The sequence below is a fragment of the Athene noctua genome, chromosome 1, assembly GCF_965140245.1.
Source record: "Athene noctua chromosome 1, bAthNoc1.hap1.1, whole genome shotgun sequence".
NCBI lineage: Eukaryota > Metazoa > Chordata > Aves > Strigiformes > Strigidae > Athene > Athene noctua.
Genome location: NC_134037.1, coordinates 72,899,094 through 72,923,608, shown reverse-complemented (window position 1 = coordinate 72,923,608; position 24,515 = coordinate 72,899,094). Strand labels below are relative to the sequence as shown.

Here is a 24,515-nt window from a genome sequence, read left to right as displayed (position 1 = left end):
TAGGTCCTTAAAAATGTCTTATTTGCTCTATCCAAGTTTTTTTCTAGTATTTAATAAATTCCTATATGGTATTTATTTAAAGTATAGAAGAAGATGCATATATTCTTCTTCCAAATTAATTTATCTTTCATACAGCTTTGCCATTGATGAAATGCAAGAACTAGTAAACTGGCTGGTTCTGTTTTACATCTTTGCTGATGATTCAACCTGGAAATATTTGTGATTCCTCCTGAAGTGTTAATTCAAACATCTGTTTTGCAAAGATATTCACCATACAATGTCTTTAAAGAACATATTTGAAATATAATCAAGTGACTTTAATATCAATATATCTGCATGTACTACTGATGCAAAAGTAACCAAGAAAATATCTTCAGTATTCAAGACTGACCTGTATTAAATTGTTATTAATTAATCCAAGTAGTATCTAATCAGTACAAATTTATCAGCCTCCTTTTCTGCAGACTAAACAACCCCAGTTCCCTCAGCTACTCATCGTAAGGCTTGTGCTCTAGACCCTTCACTAGCTTCATTGCCCTTCTTTGGACATGCTCCAGCACCTCAATGTCTTTATTGTAGTGCAGGGCTAAAAACTAAACACGGTATTCAAGGTTCAGCCTCATCAGTGTTGAGTACAGGGGGATGATCACTTCCCTGGTCCTGCTGGCCACACTATTTCTGATACAAGCCAGAATGCTGTTGGTCTTCTTGGCCACCTGGGCACACTGCTGGTTTATATTCAGCTGTCTGTCAAACAAACACCCCCAGGTCCTTTTCTGCCAGGCAACTTTCCAGCCACTCTTCCCCAAGCCTGTAGCATTGCATGGGGTTGTTGTGACTCAAGTGCTGGACCCAGCACTCAGCCTTGTTGAACCTCATACAGTTGACCTCGGCCCATCGATCCAGCTTGTTCAGATTCCTCTGTAGAGTCTCCCTACCCTTGAGCAGATCAACACTCCCACCCAACTTGGTGTTGTCTGCAAACTTACTGAGGGTGCACTCAATTCCCTTGTCCAAATCACCGATAAAGAGATTAAATGGAAGTGGCCCCAATACTGAGCCCTGGAGAATGCTACTTATGACCATCTGCCAATTGGATTTAACTCTATTCACCACCACTCTTTGGGCCAGGCTATCCAGCCAGTTTTTCATGCAGTGAAGAGTTTAAGCCATGAGCAGCCAGATTCTCCAGGAGAATGCTGTGGGAGATTGTGTCAGAGGCCTTACTAAAGTCTAAGTAGACAACATTCACAGCCTTTCCCTCATCCACTAAGCAGGTCACCTTTTCATAGAAGGAGATCAGGTTTGTCAAGCAGGACCTGCCTTTCATAAACCCATCCTGACTGGGCCTGATCACCTGGTTGTCCTGTATGTGACCCATGTTGGAGGATCTGGTCCATAACCTTCTCTGGCACCAAGGTCAGACTTACAGGCCTGTAGTTCCCCAGATCCTCCTTCCAGCCCTTCTTGAAGATGGGCACCACATTTGCTAATCTTCAGTCCACTGGGATCTCCCTGGTTAGCCAGGACTGCTGATAAGTGATGGAAAGTGGCTTCATGAGCACTTCCACCAGCTCCCTCAGTACCCTTGGGTGGATCCTGTCTGGCCCCATAGACTTGTGTGTGTTCTAAGTGATGTAGCAGGTCACTAACCATATTTCCCTTTGGATTATGGGGGCTTCATTCTGCTCCCTGTCCCTGTCTTCCAGCTTAGGGGGCTGGATACCCCGAGAACAACTGGTCTTACTATTAAAGACTGAGGCAAAGAAGGCATGAAGTACTTTAGCCTTTTCCTCATCCTTTGTCACTGTGTTTCCTCTTGCATCTCATAAAGGATCATGATATAAATTCAAATAACCATCTCTGGTCTAAAAATCCTCTCAAATTATTTAATTTCAAAACAGATGAAAGCCCAAAAGCCCAGAGTTTCCTCTGGAAGTGTAATAAGGACATTGGTTAACACACAGCTGCTCCAAGAAATAAAAGGGAGGAGAAGGGCTTGTGGTTGTGCCAAGGGTTGTAGAGCGAGATATGCTAGTGAAGGACAGCAGATATGCAGGAATCTTTTACATCAGGCCAAATAAGTGTTGTCTAAACTGCGCAAGTGCCCACCGGTGTGTGGGCAAATTTGCAGAAATACTTTTGGCCATATATCCTCTCAGCTTCCATCAGTCTGGGACTTCCTGATTCAAAGGCTGCATCTTGATGTTAACAGCTGCTGCTGCTATATGATACATTATGAATGTTTCACATGAAATCTCATGAAAACCCTTTAGAAAATGGCCCTGTCGTTATTAGTGAATCTTGACCAAAAATAATCAGTAATTCCTCCAGTTCTGTACGTGGAACAGCCATTGGTTCCTGAAAGATTGTTAATTAAAGCTTCACAGCGCTTCAGAGGGCTCACTGGAAAGGCAAACCTTCATGTCACCCTCTCTTCTGAAGGTGTTTTGTGGGAAGACCTTTGCAGAGTTCTGAAACTAAACCTTGCCAAACCTGCAAGCTCCTGAGCTTGATTCCAACATGCAAGTGGATAAGAAAATGTGGTTGGATTCTTTTTAGTATTGGAAGCCCAGAGATTTTAAAAATTCATGTAAATAAAAATAAATTTGCTCAGCAGTTTAAAATTGAACAAAATCATTCCTAGGGCCAAAAATTTTAGTACAAAAAGAGAGTTTTTATACCTTCTTTGCTATTTTTTTTTTCTTTAGAAGTTAAGGTGAAAGCTGGTGCTGAAGATAGAAGTCAGTGTTATCATAACCTCATCTGCAAAGCCACAATAGTGGCTTTTTTAATAGTGTAGGGCATACTTCTGTAATGCCATGCATGCAAAATAATTAGAAAAAAAACATTTTCACAGCCTGTTTTAATTGCATTAGATGAAAGGAAAGATATTAATTTTTGCAATATAAAGTTAGGTAAAAGAGCAATTAAATTTGTATTTACTTACAACCATAATAAATTGCTGCAGTACTTTTGGGAGGTGGACCTGTTGTGTTTTTTCTGAATCTACTTCGGTTGTACTGGTGGGGTTTTTTTGGTTTTGGTTTTTGCTTGGTTGGTTGGGGGTTTTGTTTAGCTTTTTTTCTTTTTTTTTCTTTAGGAAGGGAGAACTAGAGGAGGTAATTTAAAGCTCTGGAAAACTGAGTGTGGGATCACTTCAGAGTAGGCAGTGTTCACTCAGACATTCTAAGGAAATTCAAACTGGAAATAGATTAATTATTATTTATAGTATGTAAACTAAAACTGTCTCAGAAATAGTGACTGTTTTGACTGGTATCCACTTTTAAAAAAGTTATTATTGGATGAAATGACAGACCAACAGACACGTATGCATAGGACATGCTAGTTGAAATCTTGAGAAATATGGAAAAATACAGTATATTAAGGAAGAGTTATCACAGTTTAAAAAAAATGTATTGTAGATATTGAGGTCAACAGAGTGAGGATATGTATTCATATGTATTGTTATTTAAAAGATCTTATCCCTTCTTGTTTCTTTTCTTTTATCTGTCTGCCTATTTAATGAGATTGTATCTCCTTCATTTTGTTTTGCAGTGTTAAATACAGCTCTTTTAGCTGTTCCTTATGAAAGAGTCCCTCTCTTTCTCTGCTTAAAAGGCAGAAGTAATTTTCCCCACCTGTTACAGCCTGAATGCATTTTCTGTGAATGTGGCTGACCTAATATAGAACACATGATTTCTCATGAGGGAGGCCTTGCCAGTGTTCTGTACAATGGTCTGGGTACTCTTACATCTTCTCTAGTCTACTACAGGTAGGGGTGCCAGCAGGTGAGCGTGCGTAGGCAGTGTCCCAGCCTGAGTGGGTAGCTTTATGTATGGTACTATGCTGTATGAGCCCTTTTGCTCTGATCTCAGATAGTTTAAGAACCCTTGATGTTGCTTTTTATGCAGGTGAGCATGGCCATGGTAGATCTCCTGCATCTCTGGTGTCTAACACACGTGTCATTGGCATGGTCTACCCTGGGTAAATCCACCTAATTCTGTTTTCTTTGAACATCAATTTCCATAATTATTCCTGTTTTCAAAATTTGTTGTGTGTCAGTAGCTTTTTTGACCCTACAAGCTGCATATCAAACCCTTTATATAATTCAGAGCCATGGAACATAAGCCATAAATGTTGAGGAGCCAAAGAGAAAACATGAGCTGTTGCAGTTTCATCTTTTCAGTCTTAAGTGATGGAAATTGTTTTATCTGCCTGCACTGATCACTTAGGCTCTTAGGGGTTTGCACGTAGTTGGGATCCCACCTTTACATGTCACAGTTCCTAAATTTCCAAATGCTGTTCAGTGCTTTAGGCTGACCTTGCTGAAGCTAGCCAGTGTAAATGCTCTCCATTCAAGAGAGGTTTCAAGGAGGACTGTTCAGAATTTTAATGTTTTGAGTGTTACGGCTTTTCATTCTGTAAATTGCTAGTTGTGGTTTGTTTTTTTTCCAATGTTTGGGCATAAACAGGCTGCAGTTCCTTATTTTATACCTTGATCTTTTGATTCAACTGTGTTTGTTTGCAGATGTTCACAATTTGAAAAAAGATTCTAATTAGGTAAACTCCCTCGTACTGGCAAACTACTTTTGCACTGCCTTTCTGAAAGAAAAGATACATAGTGCTGAAAACTGTAATTGAAATAAACCACTCTTTATTCTTTGCTGTAATTACCATAATGTAATTCTGAGCACAGGTGGGAATTTTATATTAATGGGACTTGTTTAGAATACAAAAGAGAGAATGGCAAGGAATCATGCCAACATTTGTTTCCAAGAGAGTTCTACAATTATGTTAGAAAGGGGTAGTAACAAATAATTTCCTAAATGACAGGGTTTGTTTTGGTTTGTTTTCATTTATGTGTTTGCATGTTTTTCTTTTTGAAGCTATTTAAAAATTTTAGTATTTTTAGTATTGTATGTTTATATTTTATTTCCAAAGTGCCTCCCAAACTCCTTTTTTGTCCATCCTCAGTGCTGATCTCGATAAATACACTCCCAGATTTACTACTTGATTGGCAGGTATTCCATTAATACAGATGACTTAGTGTGCTACACAGCAAGCACACATAGACCCTGAGAGACCCTCAAGTGGTCACCATATTCACAGCTGTTCTGGGAACAATTCTTTAACTCCAGGTACACGATCTTAGTTCATATCAATCCACCTAGTGAGTCTCTACTAAACAAGTGAAACTTCCACAGAAATTCAATCACTCTCTATAAATATGCCATCCTCTGACACAATTTTTTGTCTTGACATTTGTTCTTATCAGTGAGATAATACCCCAAAGAATAAAGTCTTAGTCTTTGCTATACTTTTAGCTGATTTCACTGCAAATTTTTTTCTTGTATATGAAGGTGTAAGCACTCTTAATATTGATACTGTGGGTAAAGGAAAGAGGTTCACAAGCTGTCTGAATGAGAGGTATGATTTTTTCTTTATGTTTACATGGCTTATTTTTCTTTCACTTTTCTATCACCATTTGTTTTTGCATCATGGGTCAAGGTACACAGTTCTGTCTGTCTGCTCTGCCCTGTTGGATCAATATTTTCTATACAAATGATGTAGAAATATATGTACTGTCTATTTTTTCTTCTTTCCAAACTGAGTCTTGATTCATCAGAAGGTAAAGGGAAAATAACTTTTAAAAGCTCAGGGCTTAGAAGGAAAGGGCCATAGGTGTCAGAGGTTGAGTGAGAATCTGAGGATTTCACTGAGCAGTAAATCCTATGGGCTATTCAACAGGTAGCCGTATTTTACAGTATCCTGTTGACCTACTGACGATGATGTAGTCTTTTAATGTATTACTTCTGAAATGCAAAGGACTGACTTCTTTTTAAAAAAAAAAAAAAAAAAGTTACAAGGATATTAGATAGAACTGTCAACCCATTAGTTCTTCCCCAGTCATGCTTCTGCACACCAACAGCCCAGCTGGGCAGCAGATGGGGGCAGCTGTAGGCTCTGTGGAAGGACACATAGCTCGTTGTTGACTTTCTTCTATTCCTCAGGCAAATTTGGGTAATAGGGATTTTGCTTTCTTCAGATTATGATATAGCTCAGAATACTTCCCTTTTTGAATATTTTTCCGACTGTTTCACAATCTAAGGATTTATTCTTTGAGGTGAAATTGACATTTGAGCATTTCCACCATATTTTCTGCTGTCTTAACAACATTGTCTTTTTTTGTGGCCTCTCACTCCCCATTTCTATGTATAAATAATCTCAAGAATTTTTGTCACATTCAGGTAAATTGATCTCAGAGATCATCTCTAATGCTGCTCCTAACACCATATTCAGAGTTTGTATGTATTCTTTTGGTCAGCTCTGAATTACAGAATCACAGAATCATCTAGGTTGGAAAAGACCTTGAAGATCACCTAGTCCAACCGTTAACCTAACACTGTTCTCAGCTACACCATATCCCTCAGCGCTATGTCAAAGCAAACTTCTAAACACCTCCAGGGATGGGGACTCCACCACCTCCCTGGGCAGCCCATTTCAACGCCTAACAACCCCTTCTGGAAAGAAATGCTTCCTAATATCCAGTCTAAACCTTCCCTGGCGCAACTTGAGGCCATTCCCTCTTGTCCTATCCCTTACTATTTGGTTAAAGAGACTCATCCCCAGCTCTCTGCACCCTCCTTTCAGGTAGCTGTAGAGGGCGATGAGGTCTCCCCTCAGCCTCCTCTTCTCCAGACTAAACACCCCCAGTTCCCTCAGCCGCTCCCCGTACGACCTGTGCTCCAGACCCTGCACCAGCTTCGTTGCCCTTCTCTGGACACGCTCGAGTCATTCAATGTCCTTTTTGTAGTGAGGGGCCCAAAACTGAACACAGGAATCGAGGTGTGGCCTCACCAGTGCCGAGTACAAGGGTAAAAGTACATTGTTCAGTCAGTTGGACTAGATCACTGTAGGTCTTTTCCAACTGAAATATTCTATGCTATGCAATGCTATCCTATTATTTCCTCTCTGAGGTATAGTACTTTCGCTTTATTTGTGTTCCATCTTGTTTACTGTTTTCTAATTATATTATCTGAGTTAAAAAAAAAATTGTGATAGTTTCACAATAAAAAATTGGTTTTTGTTTACATGCAAATATTATTCATGTACTAGTTTTTGCAGGCCTCTTCAAGAGGTTAGTCTACAGTGTGATTGATGAAAGCAGCTTTGGACTTCCATCAGTTTCAGTGGGAGTTTTCCTATGAAGTCCTGATATTGAGCCCATATGAGCAATATGGGTCCTGATTTCTCTATCTGCAGTACCTGCTTCTGAGTTATTCCCTGCTTTGTGCATGGAGGAGAGGGGTTATAACAGGTTTTAAAAGTCTGGTTTAATCTTTCATGTATTTTAGGATCTTGACAGCGCTGTAACAGGGAGACAGATTTTGGAGATGGACATCAGAAACCTCCAAGATAAACTGACTGCTAACCAGAAAGTTTTGGATGCCTCAAAACAGGAACTACACAATCTGAAGAAATCTTCCACTGAGCTGGATGGAAACTTGAAAAGCAGCAGAGAAGAGGCCAGGACTGCTCAGAGCTCTTTAGTGACTTTTAAAGAGCAAATTGCTACCCTACTCAGCGATGGATCTGCAACAGTTAAACCTTCTGAGAAAGACATTTTGGAGAGGATCCAAGAACTAAATTGTAAAGAGGAGAGTAAAGAAATAGTAAGTCAGCAACTACTGCACTTGCCCAATGTGTGTGTGTGTGTGTTCTCTTTGGATCCTTTTTCAGTTTATTCATCTCTTAGAGTGTTGGTTCCTTCTGCTTAGGTTTTGAAATTACAGAAACGTTTAATTTTGTTGTCTATTGATTAGAGATAATAGGTGAAAAACATCTAAAAGTTTTATTAAGTAGGAAGAGGTCATAAATTAAATTAATAATGGATGTTGTTAACAAGAAAAGACATGGAACGGTCTTTCAGTTAAGACATTGAAATTTGGTTTCAGTACCACTTAGCGGACATCAAAAGTGACTGCATGGTTGCTATGATTTAGTGGAACATGTGAACAAGTATGGATTTGCTGCTACAATAGTGACTTCAAGGACTGACTTGTTTCTCAAAGCAGACATAATTGATGAGTTTCCCCAGGCAACTTCTTTCCCTTCAGTTCTCAAAACCTACATCGAAAAAGAAAAAAGTATTTTTACACTTATAGTTAAACTTTGTTCAAACTGTAACTGTTCACCATCCAGGAGAAAGGCAATAGGATGTCAGCTGGGTATTCTAATGCTTTGGGTCGAGCCGTTTTGGCTGGTAGTGTTTGCAAAGGTGTGTTTGCATGCACAGGTAGAGAAGGGACAGCTCTGGAGGAAGGCCAGAATGCAGTTTGACCAATGTCAGTATCCTGACACTGCACTTAAGTTTCTCACTTGTTTAAGAGGTATATTAATTTTGTCAGCAAGAACTATTATGTAATTAAAAGTCACACACTAAATCAAAAGCTGTTTTCACCAAGCCACTGAAAAATTTCTGTGTCCTTGCTAGATTGTGATATTCTAGCATCTTCTGTTGATGTGATAGTTTTTTATGTTAGCAAATGTTTTCGTATTCCGTCCAAGATTGGAAATAGCTCTTTAAAATATCCCTGTGCATTTTGATTAAATATTTTGTTAAAAAATACAAAACAGCTCCCCTATACCATAGTTTGAGAGTCAATATGCCAAATTTCAATGAAAACAAACTTTGTGAAATTATTAACATTTGAAAGTTGATCCACTGAAGTGGAAGTCTGGTGGCAACTTTTTAATATAGAAGCTCTTTACAGTTTTTCTATGTGTCATGGAGTGTTGTTTTCATAAGTAAAACGTTTTCAAATTCAAATCTAATGAGAATTTTATGTTCACATGTGTTTGTATTACTTGTTTCAGCATACAATATACTCTGTTAGGTGTTGATTATTTTGAGAACTGCTGAAAAAGGGAAATTTAAGTTGTCTGGCAGCTATTGAGTAAAAAGGTTTTGCTCCTGGGAATGCTTTCAGGTAACTTGCTGCTTTTGTAAGATTCAGATGCAGCCAAGTTGGTTTGTTTACTACTAATTCCCAGGAGAATGCTGTGGAAAACAGTGTCAAAGGCCTTACTAAAGTCAAAGTAAACAGCATCCACAGCCTTTCCGTCATCCAATAAGCAGGTCACCCTGTCGTAGAAGGAGATCAGGTTTGTCAAGCAGGACCTGCCTTTCATAAACCCATCCTGACTGGGCCTGAGCATCTGGGTGTCCCCCACATGTTATATGATGGTACTCAGGATGAGCTGCTCCATCAGCTTCCCAGGCACCGAAGTCAAGCTGACAGGCCTGTAATTTCCCAGATCATCCTTCTGACCCTTCCTATATATGGGCATCACATTGGCCAATTTCCAACCTGTTGGGACCTCCCCGGTCAGCCAGGACTGCTGGTAAATGATGGAAAGCGGCTTGGCAAGCACCCCAGCCAGCTCCTTCAGCACCCTCGGGTGTATCCCGTCTGGCCCCATAGACTTGTGTATGTCTATGTGATGCAGCAGGTCACTGACTGTCTCCTCCTGGATTGCAGGGCAGTCGTTCTCCCAGTCTCTGTATTCTGGCTGAGGAGGCTGGATTCCCTCATTACAACCAGTCTTGTTATTAAAGACTGAGGCAAAGAAGGCATTAAGCACCTCAGCCTTTTCCTCATCACTTGCTACCATGTTTCCTCCTGCATCTAGCAGGGGATGGAGGCTCTCCCTGGTCTTTCTTTTGCTGTTGACAATAGAAACATTTGTTGTTGTCTTTGATTGCTGAAGCCAGATTAATTTCCAGCTGGGCTTTAGACCTCCTGATTCCCACCCTGCATAGCCTCACAGCATCTTTGTAATCACTGTGAGTGGCTAGCCCCTTCTTCCAAAGGCTGCAAACTCTCCTTTTCTCCCTGAGTTGCAGCCAAAGCTCCCTGTTCAGCCAGGGTGGTCTTCTCTGCCACTGGCTTCTCTTACAGCACCTGGGGACAGCCTGCTCCTGTGCTATAAGACTTTCTTAAAGTGTGCTCACATAAAGATATGTGATGCAGAAAAGCATAAAATGGGTGTGGGGGTGTGTGTGTGTTCTTGCAGTTTTATTACTGTTTACTGTTTTCTACCACTGTACAAGCAACAGTAATTTCTCAGTGTTTTTTAGGCAGGCTGGGTGCAAACTATTGTTTGTATTTAATTGCAGTCTAAGTTGCAAACCTTTCTGTGCCATTAAAATTAATGGGAGTTTTGTGTGCTTATTGTTCCTTTTATTAACAGGAGGCAAACAGATGCTTAAAATGAAGAGAGTGCTCAATGATGAGTGTCTGAACACTGAGTTACAAATGCAACATAATTATGTAACCAAATAATTATATGACAGTAAGATGAGGAGAGAGGGAAAGAGGGAAGCAAGCAAGTGAATAGAATTGTCTTTCAATATTTGGCAGCAGTGTAATCAGATGCTGTCAAGCGTTTAATTTATAAGTAGTTTACAACTTAAAATCCATTACATTATATGTAGGTGTGGCAAAGTTAACAGTGTAGGGCTAGAACTGTTTTCATAATTGTTAGTCTAGTTTCCTGTTATAAGATTTTAACCTTTTAGACTTGGGCTTTGGCTAGATTACAGAAATTTATTTATTTATTTATTTATTTATTTAAAGCAGGATCCTTCAGTTAAACTTAACCCTCTAACACTTAACAGTTGGGAAGCACTCCTCTGAGACTTAGTTATCCGTATCTACATTTCTCACCAATATGCTGCATGTATTTTTTAAGTCACTTGTCTGTTTTTGCAACTCAGCTCCTTGATAGACTAGTGATTTTTACTGGTTTATTTTGAGGAATGTTAGTTGACTGCCAGATATTGCTGATTTGCTAACATCTTTGGAAAGTTTGTGTCTAAATTAGTTTGTAATTTTTTTAATAGATATTAGCCCCTTTTAGTCAGTTGACTCATCTCAGATATGGTTTCTTCTGTTCTCTTCTGGATGTCCATGTCACCCCTTCTGCCATTATCTCCTGGTATTTACAGCAGATTTTAATCTTTTTGTCATTTTAAGTGTACGTATTTTAAAAGTAGATACTTTACCCTCTTTTTAATAATTTGAGGATGCATTTTTCATATTTCTAACATTTCTACACCCACCTAACCCCATATGTTTTGTTGGTTTGCTTGCTCCTTAGATGGTATCTCAGCTTGAAACTCAAATAGCTAAACTGACTGCAGCTTTGGAAAATCAGACCGGATTGTACCAAGAAGCTCTGGAGAGGAGCAGGGAAGCTGAAAAATGTTCTGAGGTTTTCCAGGATCAACTGAAACACTTGGAAGAAGAATTACTCTCTGTAGATCTGATGCAAGATGGTTGGAAGCTTGAGAAACAAAAAGTAGTTACATGCATTATTTTGTTGCATAAAAGTCACTAAAGACAGAGATACAGCTAATTGTATTGCATTGATCAACTGCAGTATAACAGTACTGCAAGCAATGCTAATTAGCAAAGTAGGCATCGTGCAGGGAGTGGTAATATCTTTTATTTGATGAACAATTTTAGTTGGAAAGAAGCTAAGATTTTGAATTCAGAATCCATTTACTGTGAAAAAAACCCCACCACAGATTAAAAGAAGACTCTGTAAATACATCAGAGGTCCTTCAAGAATTCTCTGATCTTAAAGCTTTCTCTGATTTCTCTGTCTTTCTCCAATATACTATCTGGTCTATAGTCTCTCAAGGTCTTGCAGTCCTTGATTCTTTTATATCCTTAGACCGTCAAGGTTAATTGAATGAATGAACACACTGTTAGCCTATAACACACGTGCATACTAAGAGTTTGAAAAATGACATAGTACCTGGAAAGCTAAACCAGCCATTCAATACAACTAAGACAAAGTTGTAGTATGTCACAAGGCCAAAAGCTATGCTTAGAAAGTTGCATTTGCAAAGAATCAATGATTTGGTGCTGGTTTGCAGTAGCCTATGATACAATAACTTTTATGAATGAAGCATCCACCACATTGGTAGCAAACCAGAAAATGGAGCTGTTACTTCCTCTTTGCTTCCTCTGTGAAGAACATGTGGCCCTAGTTTCTTAATTTCTCTCTAGATTTTGCTGCAATAGAGAGATTTCTGTTCTGATTTTTTTTCTGTTATCCCAACTTCAGTGATTTTTTCTTTGGCTGCTGTTTTTCACTTTTTGAACCAGAAGCATCATGAAACAAAAAGAGATTCTTGCTATGTTTTATTGTTGTGGGCTCAGGCAACGGTTATGGAACTGGTTTGTTGCTTTTTTTTTTTTTCCTTTGTTGTTTCTTTGCAAAGATTATGACCTGCAACAGAAGTTAGAGAAGACAGACAAACATAGTTCTTAGCGAGAAGAAGAGCTTTGGATTTTGCAAGAGAGCCTAATTGAGACCAGGGAACTAATGCAATTTTTAAAGAGCTCTCACAGCATGACAAAAGAAGGAAAAACCAGATTAAATAACATTTGATATGTGTATGTGTTCACATCAGTAAACCAAGTGGAGATGCAATTAAAATAATCTTTAAAGCAATTTCTGAACCAATAAATGTTATCTATAAACTTGCTGTTCCAAGGAAGGGCAAAAGGCTGACTATGTTAACATTCCTGTCTCTCCTCAGAAGACATTGGATCTCACCCATGGCATCCCTGGTACCAGTTTTATCTGTTTTAGAGTTCACAGGAGTGGGCAATCACAGCACTTGCAATTAGTTGGGATGTAGCTGTCCTTTTTAACTTCTTCCTGCCAATGCATGTTCATGTAAAGCAGCAGAGCCACAGACAGGAACTGGAGTCAGAAGCAGACACACATACCTAGTGCTCTTATTACTGCAGAGGAGCAAAACACAATCTGATCTTGCAGAGAAGATACAGTAGGCCCAGGGATTTATGAACAAAATAAATGTTGACTAAAAAAGGACAAATGGAGAATTAGCAATTGTCAGGAGTGTGTACTATAAACATACCATTTCAGTACATTATTTCTTGTGGATAGTGGGCTTGGCTATGTAGAGTTGTTTGCTGGTGTAAGGGGAATTGCTTTCAAGTTGTACTTCAGGACTTCTAATGAGGTTTTGTTATTCTTTTATTATTCTTTTCCATACCTTATTTTAGTATCTGAAATTTCTGGAGCAACTTAATGAGAAGATGAAGCTGGATAGCCTAGCAGCAGAGGTTGGATTTGATATGAATATGGATGCAATTCTAGCCCGGGTAGAGCAGTTAGTGAAACTGGAAGGTGATGCAGTGATTGAAAACAAAACTATGGCATATAGCCTAAGAAGGAAGGTAGGCAAAAAAGACATATCGTTACTGTTTGTTTCGAAGGTAAACATTGTTATGGTTGCATTTCTATAGTGCCTTGCTAGAGGCAGTAGATTGGAGCTCATATATGTACAAGAAATGTTGAAGATGTTCATTACATAAAAAGAAGATAGTAAACGTTCACAAACTGCAAACAGGCTGCATATTAAAACAACTAAAACCACCAGTTGGTTAAATATGTGATACTTTTCACAACTTCTTAAATAAATGCATGAATTTATGCATGTTTATATGTGTATATATGTCTACTTTTTAATAAACATTTATAATATACTTCTGTAAATAACTGCCATAGATATTTAAATCTAAAAGGATCTGCTGGGAAGCAGGGCATCTTATACAAACTTCTCTAGAAACTAGTAGGATGTTGGTTGTACTTCACCAAGAATTTCAACGTTTCCAACAAGAACTGTGCTCCTTTAGGAGCAAATCTATTCAGATTTGGTCAAATGCCCCTCTGTTATCTTGTTATGACAGCATAAAATCTGGTTTTAGGTTTATCAGAATGGTCTAGAGCTTAGAATTAAGTCTGTTTAAGGTTTAAAGCAACAATCTCTTTTTTTTTCTGGAAGCAGCTGCCTCTCTAGGAGGGAATATAGTATGTATGTTAATACTCCTCAGATGTTCCAGAGTAAAGCCTGGCAGCTCAGCTCAAGTAAACTGAAAATAGGTAGTTCCCTGAGCACCAAAATTACAAAACTAAGCTGCTGGACCTTATATTGGAGCAGTGGATGAAAGCCTTCTTATTTCTGTATGTAGATTCTCCTTCTTGCACACTAGCCTTAATTAACTGATTAAAGATGGAAATATCTTAATCTACCACCACTGAAACCACTGTCTCCTTAATGAATCTCTTTTACCTTTTGCATTTGACTAGTGTCTTATACTTCAGACAATCTTATGTATTATGAATGATGCACAAGTATTTATGTTCAAATAGAGTGCAGTGTGTATGTAAATTCATTTATTGTGTTTGGAAAACTAGTTGAAGACTCAGAAGGAAAAACTTGAAAGCAGAGAGCTGCACATGAACCTCCTGCGGCAGAAAATAACACAGTTGGAAGAAGAGAAGCAAGTAAGGACTGCATTAGCTGTGGAGAGGGATGAGGCCAATCTCACTGTCAGAAAGTTGCATAAGATGATAGAGAGGTTACAGAAGCAGCTTGATCTGGCAAGGGAAATGAATACTGGCCTCAAATCCAAGCTGTCTGAAACCAATGAACTTAAGGTGAGTTAAAAGGTTGCATTTGTGCTTCTATCCATTTTTCTATTCCAGTTGGATGCAGCTGGAGTTCATTTACAATAAATGTGTTCATGGAGAATTGCTCAAATCCATCTAGGTGGGGAAAACAAATATAATATTACGATGGTTTGGGTATTTTGAAATTTGTTTTGATATACTAAGTAGCACCTGTAAAGTACAATGTGAATTTTCAGGTTAGTGCAAGAAAAATATAATATATGTCTCCCTTTCTTTCCTGTTGATATGGTTGTAATCTTATATTTTCCCATACATTCACAGAAGATATATTCTGGTAGGTATGGGGGGGAAAAAGGGGGGGTTTCTGCATAAAACAAGATGCTAAATTTTCATTGTTTCCATTTTATTACATTGCAGCACTAATAAATTACCTGCTTTAACTCAGGTGAATACAAGTAGTTTGCAGCCATTGATAGCTTGCTACTACTAGAAGAAAGGAAGATTGATTTTATGTGAGTTTATATCTTGTGGCTGATGGAGTGAAATAGATAAGTAGGTGCATGTTCCAACTAAACAGTTTTTACCAGCAAAACATTTGGCAACTTTTTTTCACACTACTTTTTCAGGGGCTAGCAGAGAATGAACTCTCACTGTGGGTTTTTGTCTATCCAGCTACCTCTTTTCACAAAACCTGTGGAGAATTAACTGTCTTTGAAACAAAAATCTTTTTCCTAATTGAGTTGAGATTGGCCAGTCTCCTTTAATAATTTTTCAGTTCACCTGTACATGTGATTTCATCAAGAACCCATAAGATACCACATTAAAGTGCTTACTCAGGATTACTCCTGATATTTTTATTATTTGTTCATGTTAGATGAAAAAGTGTGACAAATTTAACATAATGTTATTGCAGATCAAAACTTTGGAGCAGGACAGAACTATAGAAGAACTCAGTAAGTCTCAAGGCAAATTGGAAAGAATGAAAGAAAAGGCTGAGAAACAACTTACCTCTGTCAAATCAGAACTTCTCTTAAAGGAGCGTAAAGCTACTGAAGATAAAGAAAAAAACAAAAATATGTTAGAAGCAGTTACCAGTGAGATGAAGGTGCTGAAAACAACCCTTGCAGAATTAGCAAAAAGAGAGAGACAGGTAGGTGTATAGGTATTTGACAAATGCTAACTGTCACTTAATATATGGGAATGTGGTACAGGTGAAACAGCTATCCAGTTGTGCTAAAAGCTTTTGTGAACGTTAGTAAACAAGGAAATTTTAGCTCACACATGTGAGCCAGATTTGCAGTTGTGATTCTGAGAGGCAAAGCTATTCTTCAAGTTATATATTCAAGAAGATGAATAATAAATATAGGCATTGTTTTCTTTGTTCATTGAAAAATAAATCACCTTTTTTGAGAGGTATAAAAATGCTTTAAAATCCTTTTAAAATCTTTTTAAGGTATGTTTTTTCCATATATCTTAGGTATAAAACTTACCAACTTGTCCTCATCCGTTTCCTTTTATTTCTCTTCCTCTGTCTCACACTCTCTCCTTGCCAACTGCATGAGATTCAACAAGGCTAAGTGATAGGACAAGAGGAAATGGCCTCAAGTTGAGCTATGAGAGGTTTAGATTGGATATTAGGAAATATTTATTCACCAAAAGGGTTGTCAAACACTGGATTGGGCTGCCCAGGCAAGTGGCTGAGTCACCATCCCTGGAGGTATTCAGAAGACCTGTAGATATGGCACTTAGGAACATGGTTTAGAGGTAGACTTAGCAGTGCTAGGTTAACGGTTGGACTTGATGATCTTAAAGGTCTTTTCCAACCTAAATTATTCTGTAATTCTGTGTTACCATGTATAGGTCATAAATTCAAAGAATGTTGGAAAAGATCAGAAATTTTTAAAAAACAAACCAAACCAGACTTAATATTAAATGTAATTATTTTGGATTGATTTGTGACACATAACTTTATTAAATTTTAGGTAAGAAAGATTTTTGTGGTAACTCACCTTGGGGAGGCTGTAAGGAGTTTGTGGGAAACACATTAGTGAATGTGTTCCATTCTAATTAAAAAAATTGTTAAGTATGTATGTAATTGGCCTGCATATTGTGTTTTGTAGCAGCATTATAGATGGCATAATTGTTTAAAGCCAATAGGATGCTTCTTTACAGTAAAAAGTGCGTAATTTAAATTCCTTATTCCAACTGCTTAGAACTTTGTTAGTTTTTCCAGCTAAAATTTTTACTCTGTATGTTGGCCTTAGCAATGGCTCTGGATGAAATTTAAGAATGCTATTCCAAAAATGAGTCAGAAAAATATTTTTTTACTCACGTGGAGAATGGACCAACAACCTGGGTATCTTTCTTCCTGGGAAATTTAAGGACCGTTTTGTTTTATAATGAAGGTTAGAGACTTGGCAGGAAAATTTAATTTCTTTGTATGTTTCATGAGGAAAGGAAGCTTCCCGCACACAGAAGGAGGTATGAATTATATTCAGGAAATTATTCCATGGAGTGACACCTTAGTTGCTAAAAACACATAAATGTTGAATTTTTACTGTCAAAACCCAAGGCTTCAAGCCACTTGAATACTGTAGCAGCGTTCTTTGTCCAAATTTGAAGAACATGGGAAAAGTGAGGTTAAGTGGGCTACAAAGTGCATAATGCTTAAGCACAGCATAGCACTAGTTCTCAACCTGTCTGGGTTAGTGAAAGGAAAATCTCAGTTTATAATTCACCAGCATCCACAATCGTCTGCAGCACAGGAACATTTCAAATACCTGCAGGTGGAACTATACTGCTAAACTGGGAGCAAAGCTGTTGGCAAGACCAGTGCCTGGTAATTGTGCAGTGCTGATCAGCAGTAACGGCACTTTGAGAATATGAGAATTGCCAGTAATATTCATAGCATATGCTCCTGTATCTTAACCGTTTACTTAGCTGAAATCTGTCCTTAAAATAAAGCTACTGTTCCTAAGGAAGAGAATTAATTCTAAACTTTCTCATTAATTAACACATGAGTATTTTTCCTGACTTCTTCTGATCCATTACCCAAGAAGAGTTGCTTCCTTATCCCCATCCCTGTGTAGTTCTTCACCTGCTTTGGACTCGCTCAGTCTTCCTTCTCAGGGAGGGTAAACCAGACCAGACTTCCCTCACTCTCTGTAAAAGGTAACAAATGCAGATGTTAAATTATTCTCTGAGCACGTGTGTATAAATTTAATCTGAATATAAGCACAGCCATATCACCTGTGTATGTATGCATTTGTAAGAAAACTACTAGAAACTGAAATTGCTGTTACCCAATCGAATTGTTGATGTGACCAGGTTGACCATGCATTTGCATGTTTTTTTCAGGTGTACTCTGCTGCTTTCCATGGATATCACTATGTGTAATGTTAAATAACATCATCATATTTTGTGGCTGTTGTCCATGCTGTTAAAATTAAAAGTATGCAGAACTGAACTACTGCCAACTGGTTAAGACATTGATTTGTCTTCTGATCATAAAGAAAGGCAGAAAATACCCAAGTGAAATCAGAAATTAAGATCAGATTGAAATAATTTAAAATTAACTCATAATTGGGATTTAGTGTTTCTGGTTGTCCTTTGCTCTTTAGACTGTTAATTCCTACTAAGTTTAAGAGGAAAATTTAGCTTTGGCATTTGTGTCTTGTTCCTTTTTTTTTCCTTTTTTCCTTTTTATTTTTTTTTTTTTTAAGAGACTGCACAGAATCAAAGCATCTGAATTTTCAGAAGTGAAGACCTGTAAGCAGGGTGTAATAACACTGCCAGTCTGCTTTAGGATTAACAGTCAGTTTTGGTGGCTATAGCAAATAACAGCAAAGAGTGCATATTCTTGAGCAGACATATAAAACCAGTTTAAAAAATGCTGTTTAAAGCATTATAAAATCATACTGTAGAGTAAAAACCATAGAGAGGTGAAGCAATATGTGGAGTCATGACACTAGAAATTACTAGAATGGATATATAGTGAGGAGTTAGTTGGATATATTGAAATTTTATGAGTAAGTTTACAAACATCCGTACTGGACTTCCTCTCTCTGTGGAGTGAACAAAAAACCTTCCTGATTTCATATTTCATTCTTGCATATTTCTGAATATAAATAAATATCAACATAGCTGACATTCATTTTAATAAGACTAGAAAGGGTATGCATAATGACTGATGACAAAAGGATGTTCACATGATAACATGACCACTGCAGTCAACTAGAGATTATCTAATAAGTCCTTATTTGCAGTAGTACTTGGAGTAAGAATATAAATATCAATGTTTGGGTTAAGTTTTTTATGTTTTTGTTATAGAGATTTTTCCCAGTCTTAGTTTACTTTTTTTTTTTTTTTTCTTCTATTGGAATAAGACCCCTTCTACTTTTGTGTAGGTACAGCATAAAAACAAAATGTAGTGTCTTGTTTTTTACTTCTGCTCCCCTCTCTTATATCTTGGGTTAATGTTCTAAATCGCATTATTTTCCTTTTACTTCAGATAATTTTACTTCAGACTGTGTCTATCTTAGAAATATTAACTGCTACTGAAGAAAGCCTTAAATAGCGTTAAGTGGTACTTCTATTATCTTCTGGTATTTCAGCAGAACTGTTGTGTTCTTAATACCTCCACTGCATTGGTTTTAAAGCTGAAACACATTTCTCATTTAATTTTTTTCTAGAACTTATATGTTTTAGTGCAACATTTTAGAAAGTTGTTCATGATGTGCTTATAGCTCTGTATCCATTTAAGAGTATAAACATGCATCTTTCTCCATGTGAGACATTCTAAAGGTTGTCCAGAGTGTGTCATCTGTTGCTTTTGTTTGGCGTTTTTAAAATTCAGATTGAATTTTAAGTTCTGGTGGGGCATTTTTGCATCCAAGAGTGATGGTTCTCTTTGCCAGTTTACGTGGAGAATTTCTCTTTGTCATCAGTCCTTCTGTATTTTCACTGAACTACAGCTTGATCTGCACTGTACTTTATATGCCACAATATAATAGTCAGAAAAGTTGTTTTTTGTCTAAGTGTTATTCCATTAAAGTGGAAAAAAATCCTCAATTTAAAATTCATATAAATGAATGGCTTAAAGGATTTCTTTAGGGGCTCTATGTACTTTCCAGTTTAGGTTATTGGCTGATTAAAGTTATTGAATTCTTAGCATATTAATTGCACATTCAGTATAGGTATGACCTACTTTTTGTATCAGAAAAGAGTGATATGATTGTTTATACATTTTAATTTGTATCTATTCCTTCTGGCAAAATCCTGCTGATCAATAATCTGTATCAGCGCATCAAATTTAATTTGATTGCATTTGATACATGGTTGTTGTACAATTTGATTTACTCACAGTTGCTGTAATTAAATCGAACAGCCTACAATAGAAAAGATGGGAGAGCAAGAAATTCAGTGCAAAGCGCCGACCCCACTGTGCTCCCAGGGGACCAGTTGGGTTTGCTGTATAGACGTCCTGCGGGGATTTAGTTCATCCAAAGACTGGATCAAATAAAGAATGAATGAATAAATGAAGAGCGTTGCCTTGATCTTTTAACATAAAGTCTGCGTGGAAACAAATTCCAGCTCTGCTGCCTGCTTATTCTGTCTGTGATCCAGATGTATAAAAAAAATCTTTAGCTTCTGCTAAATTGTCCTTGCCCAGCACACTGCCAGAGCCCCATATCAATGGCCCCCTGAGTTGGTGTTGAAGAGAAGGTATGGGAACTTGGGGGTTTTTGGTGTTACGTTGTTCCAGTGTTTCACCCAAGACAGAGAGCTGAGACTGAATTCTCGAATCCTTCTGCCCTATGCTGTCTTGGTTTCCATGTTTGCTTTTTTGAACTGATGGCAGCTCCTTAGGGTGTGTACTGGGATGAAACACACTCTTTGGCAGAGTCTTGGAACTGAGACCTTGTTTTCAGGGTTTTTGCAGCTTGCCTCACAAATGTTATAACCGCTTTAGAGTTCTCCACACTGTTCCTAGGGTTGGAGATGTATTTCAGGAGTGGTTTTATCTCTATTTCAGGAGTTCATTTATCTCCTCACCATTAGCTGTCAGCTTGATTGGTGGAGTGAGTGCTGCCACACCAGAGCACAAGTCTGGCTTCTTGATGGTTTTGATGTTTTTGTGACGTTTTGAATCTGTCATGCTTTGGAATGGAGATCTGGACAATCAAATACCAAGACAAGCATATATCCTCCAATAGGAACATTTTCCTCTTTTAATTGTGTGTTGATGATAAGGGGTATTAAGGCATTGGTCATATGGGCTGTGTAATGCATTGGCCATTGATGGGGCATTGAAGTTTGACTTATAATGATCCATATTGTGAGCTGAGAAGAGTAAATCAGCATTCATGTTCATCTGATCTTAAGTTTTTAATTTAGTTACTGGCAGGGTCACTAGTGATCACAATTACTTGTGGATGTCTGTCCATTTGGAACTGCAGAGAGAAACCTGATTTCTTTAATTATTTTGCCAAATACCCTTCCTGTGATATATTTTCAGCACCTAGGCACAGAAGGAAAATGAACATTTCCCAGGCTGCATCTTGAATTTTGGCTGCATCCTGATTTCAAGTCAAAGTCAGACTGAAGGATGTGCCAAACCTCCACCCTTCTTCTAACTTCCTCCTTTCTGCAGTGGTTTCCACAAGGAAGTGCAGGGTGGAAGGGAACGGTGGCAGGAAGTGGTCAGGAGTTTGAGATCAGGACCAGGACCTTTGCCTCTGCTGTGGGTTACACCCACCAGAGTTTCCAGTTGCCTGTGTAGTTTGCAGTCATCTAGGTCAAGTACAGCTCTTCTTCCCGTCCTTTCCTCAGTTTTTGCTGTTGAGTCAGCAGGGAAGATATGCCTGTGAAGGATACTAAAGAACACTTGAAACTCTGTTTGGTGTTCAAGATCCTTAGCACCTCAGCTGTTTACGTGTTTTGTTATTTGAGGTACACACCAGAAGGCTGTTTCTATCATCTTCAGCTTCTTTGTATTGAGCAACAGCAGAAATTCCTGTATTTTGCACCGCTAATACAAATGCTTGTGTTTTTATGTATGTATATATGTGTATGTTTTCCAGGCATCTCCTTTGCTTGGTATTTATTTTAATTCCTTTCCACTTGCTCTTGCAGCTGGCAGATTTCCGAGAGGTGGTCTCACGGATGCTGGGCCTCAACATTGCTAGCCTGGCTCTTCCCGACTATGAAATCATTACGCGTCTTGAAGGGTTGATTCACTCTCATCAGCACCACTACTTCCCCTGTGTCTGCCTCAAAGAAGTGGCAAGGGCACCAGAGGAACACTCACAAAGAAATGTACAGTTTCTTCACTGAAACACAGGTTTTATAAGGAGACAAAACAAAGAAAAATTTTCCTTTGTGCTTCCCTACCTGCTAGATGTCCATAGAAAGCAGATTTTTATTTCTGTTCCCTACTCTGCATATACTGACTTGGGCTGATTTTTAGTGTTTCAGCAGGGAGACAATTGAATGGATAAAGCCAGCAGCCTAGAAATAGCAAACGGAAAATCCCTGGGCAACGTAATACTTCTGCTATGAAAATAACAGTCAATATGTGAACAATGTATAGCCCTCCAGTTTCACTGCAGATGCATTGAAGGCATGGGCCGCCCGAGGTCAGTTCACAGTTCTGGGAAGTACTCTCTATTGAATGTCAGATTCAGTGACATTCCGTGTGCTTTTTGTCTCTGGGTGATGGATGAAAGAAAGTGGGAGTTGTCCTGCTGCTGTTCTTGCAAAAAGAGACCTCTCTCTGCATTTTTACATATAAGGACTTCAGCTCCAAGATTGGAAGTTAGACAGAGGACTATCACAATTTTGGGACAACGGATTTTTTTCTTCTGTTGTTTTCCTTAGTCTGCTCTTGTGGCAAAACAAAATTACACTTTTTCAGCAAAGGCTCTTTCACAGAGTCCAGTCATGTGCCTGATGTAGATCTATTTGGTAAAATTGCATGTTGCCCTTGGTCATGATACCTTGAAAATTTTTCTTCTAGCTTCTGTATTCCTTGGGCAATTGATCCATAGGTCAAATAGTGGCAATTCTTTTGAGTTAATAAAAAGTTATTTTAAAATGCTTATGCACTACAGAAAATAGTTGAATTACTAGTCTTTATTTTCAGAAAAGCAATGACAAGGTATCCAGAACTACCTGTTAATCATAAAAGCTGCTTGTCTATCACCCTTTCTGAGTGTGATTAAACTTCTTGATTTTTTAAAAGAAATTTGAACAATAAATTTGTGTTAATAGCACACTCAAACATGATTCTGTGTTTTCAGTTGTCTCTTCCCATTATATATTTTGTATGGATGTGCAGAACAGTAAAAAAGATTTACCTATTTTTGTCTGGCCATTTGTGGACTTTCTACAGTATCTGAGCAAACGATAACCCACTCACTAAAACTGAGTACAGTATTTTAAGAAAAATGAGACTTTTTCAAGGAAGTGTGGTAATTTTGGTATCTGACTAGGGACTCAAAGCATTATAGGTTGTTTTTATTTCACTTGCCTCTGAAGAATCATTTCTCAGTGACTTGTTAGTAAAAAACCAAAAAGCACACAAGCTTTTGCAAAATCACTCATTTGAGGAGATGTGGTAAATCATATATTATTATACTCCTGTGTCTATCTGGATTAAAATCAATTTCCTTTCTTGTTTTATAATGAAACATTATTAAAAGGAAAATGCTAATATTAAATTGTACAGACTTAAGCTTAGGAAAGCACAATTTCAAAGTAAGGTAAAAATGGAAATGTAAATATTTTTAGGCATAATGTCTTGGGAATTTAGAGGGTGGAAAAGGATGTAATCATTTACTAATTCTTCATGAGAGAATACAAGTTTAAAGCTTGTGTTTTGCTGGTTCTATAGGCACTTCTCTTCTGCTTGAGTTATTACTAAACAACAAAACCAGTTTTCTTCATCCATGTTAATAAATATTATACAAAGCATTTTTTACCATATTTTGCACGTTAAATAAACTGTATTGCAAAATTAGGTCAACTCAGCCCAGATAATACATTCATAACTTTAAGAAATAGTCTCTAAGAGCGCCAATTATAAAGTAAGTATGCATATTTCATGGTTGTGAGATGATTTCCTAATGTCTGCCAGGAGGCTTAAAATTTCCTGCCATGCTCAGCAGCTCTGTATCCTGCTGCCCGGCCACCAGCAGTGAAGTTCCAGCCCCACAGAAGCCATCAGCAAAGTTCTCCGAATTACATCACAGAAGGCAGGCTTTCACATGAACTTGGTAGTAAAGACTGATTACTGTCTTGTGTGTTAAGCCAACAGAAAGTAGAATAAAGATTTTCTGATACCTTTTTCTTTTTTCACATGGTGGATCTATATTTTTTTAAATATTAATGCTAATGTTTATCAAGGAATATGACCTCTTAGCTGATTATTAATATTCCCTGTATTTGCTTTACTTTGGAAGAGCAGTAATACCTTTGTTCATTTAGCCAAAACAAATCAAAAAAAAAAAAGTAATTTGACATGAACAAAGTTCAGGTGATTTTTGACCCATGTAATTTTATTAAGCCCTGAACAAAGTTTAAACTGACTTGCAATCTTTTTTTTTTTTAAGGTTTGTTTCATACAGCACTGAACTTAGTCTACCTTTTAGGAAAAAAAAAATTAGGCTTATGAATGTTTTCAACATTTTCAAACATTTTCTTCTTTTTTAAACCAAGATGCATTCAACACAAGACAGATCTGATAGAAACCTGAAAGTGTGTGTTAAAGCTGTGTCAGCAGATACCCCTCTTTCAGCAGATTATTTTTACTAGGTTTCTATTAATAAAAGATATGAGATTGAGTTTGCTAGCTGTTCATAATTACTCTTTTATTGTGGTAAAGGATTCTTGATTTATCAACAGAATACATATTAAAGAGAAAAGTAATTGTGAAATCAAAGAATGGTACAGTTACAGGGCTAGATCTTTTTTCTCCAAGTAATAGCTGGACC

The 24,515-nt window shown here is 37.8% G+C and overlaps 1 protein-coding gene across 6 annotated transcripts in view; it reads left to right on the top strand.

The window, feature by feature from the left end:
* Window positions 1-22,799, top strand: part of LOC141956231 (coiled-coil domain-containing protein 170-like) — a 63,501-nt gene extending 40,702 nt beyond the window's left edge. For all 6 annotated transcript variants that reach the window (XM_074896547.1, XM_074896550.1, XM_074896548.1 and 3 more), the window contains 6 exons: window positions 7,359-7,676; window positions 11,167-11,367; window positions 13,113-13,286; window positions 14,308-14,550; window positions 15,437-15,673; window positions 21,658-22,799. In XM_074896547.1, coding sequence (XP_074752648.1) covers window positions 7,359-7,676; window positions 11,167-11,367; window positions 13,113-13,286; window positions 14,308-14,550; window positions 15,437-15,673; window positions 21,658-21,858 — 1,374 coding nt within the window. In that variant the 3' untranslated portion in view covers window positions 21,859-22,799. The remainder of the gene's footprint in view (window positions 1-7,358; window positions 7,677-11,166; window positions 11,368-13,112; window positions 13,287-14,307; window positions 14,551-15,436; window positions 15,674-21,657) is intronic.
* The last annotated feature ends 1,716 nt before the right edge of the window (window positions 22,800-24,515 follow it).